Genomic DNA, 3664 nt, shown 5'->3' with positions numbered 1-3664 from the left:
CTGCCTCCCTTCCACCCCGGCATGTTCCCGGTCATGCAGGTGGACATGATCAGCGTGCTGGGCAACCAGTGGGGCGGCATGCCCATGTCCTTCCAGATGCAGACTCAGATGCTGAGCCGCATGATGCAGGCGCAGAACACCTACCAGTACCCGCCGTTCGTGACGGGCAGGATGCAGTTTGTGAACCTTCCTCCCTACCGCCCGTTCTCCATGGGAGCCGCTCTGGGCCGTTGGCGGCAGGTGCCCAAGTTTGACCCCTCGGTGCCCCCGCCGGGTTACGAGCCCAAGAAGGAAGATCCCCACAAAGCCACTGTGGACGGAGTCCTCTTGGTCATAGTGAAGGAACTAAAGGCCATCATGAAAAGGGACCTCAACCGCAAGATGGTCGAAGTGGTGGCGTTTCGGGCGTTCGACGACTGGTGGGACAAGAAGGAACGTCTGGCAAAGGTAGAGTTTCACGTGCTCCGTGCTGGATCGTGGGGACGGCTGTTCTCAGTGCTCGTGGACAGGGCGTCGGTCAGCAGGGGGCTGGAGTTGACTCTCAGTCTCCACAAACCTAAAATGTTCTAGGAACTAAAAGCGAAGTGAAAAATAAAGCCATGGAATAGCTTTGTTCTGAGAAACTCCATTGCTTGAGGCTGCAGAAATGGAATGGGGGACACACATGTCCCTGTCCCTCACTTGGCTTCGTGCTCCCCATGGGGGCCTGAAATTTGACAAGGTTAGCTGATTTGGTGTTTTTGGTGGCTGCCTCCCGGAAGGGGTTTGCAGAGGAAACGTCCCTGAGATCAGGAGACAGATGTGCAGGGGCTTCTCATGTCTAAGAGGAAGCTGAAATTTAACTCCAGCGACCTAAAGTCAGGTGAAAGAGGAGTGCTTGAGACCACCAGCTCTGTTTCGTGTTCCATGCTTTGTGCCATGAGATCTGTGGGTATTTCCAGTTCTCTCACCTCCCAGTGCATGTGCACAGCAGCAACTAAGTCAGAAGCTGAGCACTGGCCAAATAAACGAGGAGTTCCAGGGATTAGTTAAGAAAACAACTTTGCATGAAGTGTCTGATCCTTCTCGCCCGATTTCAAGTGTACCTCAGCCAGCCAACAGCTCTGTGGTATAATGTGTAGTGTATTTGTCACTGCCAAAAATAGTTAACACTACAGAAAGGCTCACACAAGCCTCAAGATTACCATTACAGTGAACTACTGTAAAAACAATAGCAAACCACAACCTGCAGATAGATCCTCTGCCCCAGGTGGCAGTTCTCAGAGCAGTGTCCTCCCCACCTGCCTGTGTGCGCCAGCTGTGTGTTAACTCTAGTGCCTGGGAGAGCTCCTTGGCTTCCCAGAGAGGTTGGTGATGCTCCCTCTCCTGACTAATGCCCAGAGCTCCTGCCAGTGAGCGTGTGCTGACAGTTTGGAGAAGGCTCCCAGGTTTCCAGGGCAGTGAGGGAAAAACAGATCCAGCAAAGAGTTGCAAAAGCAGCAGCTGAGATACTCAAGGAATTGTTTTAAACCAGACATCTGCAGCGAAGACGCAGAAGCAAGTCAAGGCAGGTCTTCAGGCTCTTTTACATCCTGAGCTATGGCTGGATTTGGCATGTTCCTCCCTACCTGGAATTTGGAAGGTGCTTTGGGAAGGGAAGCTGACTGTGCCACAGCAACTTGCCACAGGTTGTGCTGGATGTGAGCAGTGTAATTGAGAATATGGAATTGCTGCATGGAAAACCACGTCTGCTCTCTGTCCAGGAGCAGAATGCCAGAACCATTTCTGAGAGCCTCTGCCAGGCCATGTGTTTCTGTCACATGCACAAAAACCTCACAGGTCTCAGAGCTTCCTTTCTGCTAGGACTGGGCACCCCCAGCAGTGGACTGGGACAGGATTCCTTCTCAGGCATAAGCTGCCTGCTTTTCCAGAAGACAAAATATGAGTATCCAGCTTAAACTGCCCCTTTCTGTTGCTCGTGTCGTTGTGCATGTGTGAGGATGAGCCAGCTGGGCTGTTTGGTGGCAGCTGGAGGTCAGTTCCCATGTGCTTTGCCATCACACTGGTTTTGGCTGCTGTATTCCATCAAAGGAATCCACTAACAGCTGGTTGACTGCCAAGAGGTATCATGCCCTAGAGGAAGGGTGGGAGGGCTCAAGGATAAAGCTGGTGTCCTAGGTCAGGCAGGATGGAAAATGTATGGAGAGAAAGCTGTGGAGGAGCATGTTGCTAGGACAGGCAGCACATCCCATGGACGTTGTCTGCCTGAGCCAGGGGAAGGCTTTTCCCTGTTCCTGATGGGTTTAGGTGTGAAAGCCTGAGTGAGCTGCAGAGTGCCAGGAATAACCAGTCATCCCTGGCCACGGAGCGCTGCTGCTTGGGTTCTCTGCTGGAGATTCCCATTAGTCTTGTCCTTTATTAGCAGGAGAGCTGAGTTTACACTTCCTCTTCAGCACATGAGCTCTGTTAGTGTGTGTAGGAGAAACCAACTGTTGGGGTTCTGCCACAGGCTGAGGCGAGTCAGTGTTACCTCCGGTGTCCTTTGGTTGGGAAGAGCATGGCAGAGCGTGACGTGCCACCGTGAGTGATGCTCTCCCAGCTCCTCCTCCTCTCCACAGCTGCAGAGGTCTGAATTGGAGCTGAATCGAAGCTGGATCTGACACTGGAGGATGGTCTAGGATTTAGGGGTTGCAGCGAAGTGACAGGCTAATGGTTGGACTGGATGATCTGAGAGGTCTCCTCCAGCCTTGATGATTCTATGAATTCCTGCTCCTCCTTCACACCTCAGCTCCGGTGAAGAGGGGTTTGTTGAAGCTACGTGTCTAGTGACCAAATTTTGTAGCCCCTTAAGTGTTTCACCTAAATATTTTGATTTTCTTGCTCCCAGGACTGGAGCCTTCTGACAGGTTTTGTGGACTTGGGCTGTGGTTGCTAAGGAAACACAGGGATCTGTGTGATTTTTTGATGCACTATATTTTGCCTTACACTCAAAAGAAGGAAAGTCTTCCCAGCTGGAAGGTCTGGAGTTGCTTTCAGTTATGTGGGTTAGCAAATGAAGGTAGATAACACAGCGTTGGGCTGACATGCTCGAGGTGTTTGTAGGTTTATGTGCAGCTGTGTGGCCCCGTGGGGCATCTTCAGATGTCCTCAGAGAAACCAGTGCCTGGGCAGGGCAGTGATATTTCCTACACCTCAACTGTCTAAATGGTTTCCAAAGCTTGTGTCTTTCCCAGGAAGCTTCCCCTCTCAAATATGCTTTCTTTGCTGCAGGCATCTCTCACTCCAGTGAAGTCTGGGGGAGAATTGGAGGAAAAACCAAAGCCAAAGGATCGAATTGCATCTTGTCTTCTGGAGAACTGGAACAAGGGAGAAGGCCTGGGATGGCGATCTGCTGCGCCATTGGCTTACGAGGGGCCATCCGGCTGCCATCCTTCAAGGTGAGAGCAAAGCCTGTCTGCCTTCAAGGTGAGAGCAAAGCCTGTCTTCCTCGCGCTGACACACCCCAGAGGAGCCTTGGGAGGACGAGCCTGGCTCAGTTTGTGCCCCAAAGCCTCAGCTCCCTGTTCACTCAGGAGTTGTTCTGACAGCATCACTGACCCCCCAGTGCCAGACAAGGACCCTCTGTCCCAGCCTTAGCTTTTCACCTTCCTCTGGTGCGAGTTTCTGCAGGGAAACGGGACAGTTG

At 52.2% G+C, this 3664-nt stretch overlaps 1 protein-coding gene across 1 annotated transcript in view; it reads left to right on the top strand.

The window, feature by feature from the left end:
- Nucleotides 1-3: 3 nt before the first annotated feature.
- The window catches only part of SETD1B (SET domain containing 1B), a gene marked incomplete at its 5' end in the record, with an annotated part of 13528 nt that continues 9867 nt past the window's right edge, over nt 4-3664 (top strand). The window contains 3 exon segments of the mRNA XM_009070102.1: nt 4-447; nt 3250-3361; nt 3364-3416. Coding sequence (XP_009068350.1) covers nt 4-447; nt 3250-3361; nt 3364-3416 — 609 coding nt within the window.

The sequence above is a fragment of the Acanthisitta chloris genome, unplaced genomic scaffold (assembly GCF_000695815.1).
Source record: "Acanthisitta chloris isolate BGI_N310 unplaced genomic scaffold, ASM69581v1 scaffold13072, whole genome shotgun sequence".
Classification (NCBI taxonomy): domain Eukaryota; kingdom Metazoa; phylum Chordata; class Aves; order Passeriformes; family Acanthisittidae; genus Acanthisitta; species Acanthisitta chloris.
This window is presented reverse-complemented; position numbering and strand designations above follow the sequence as displayed.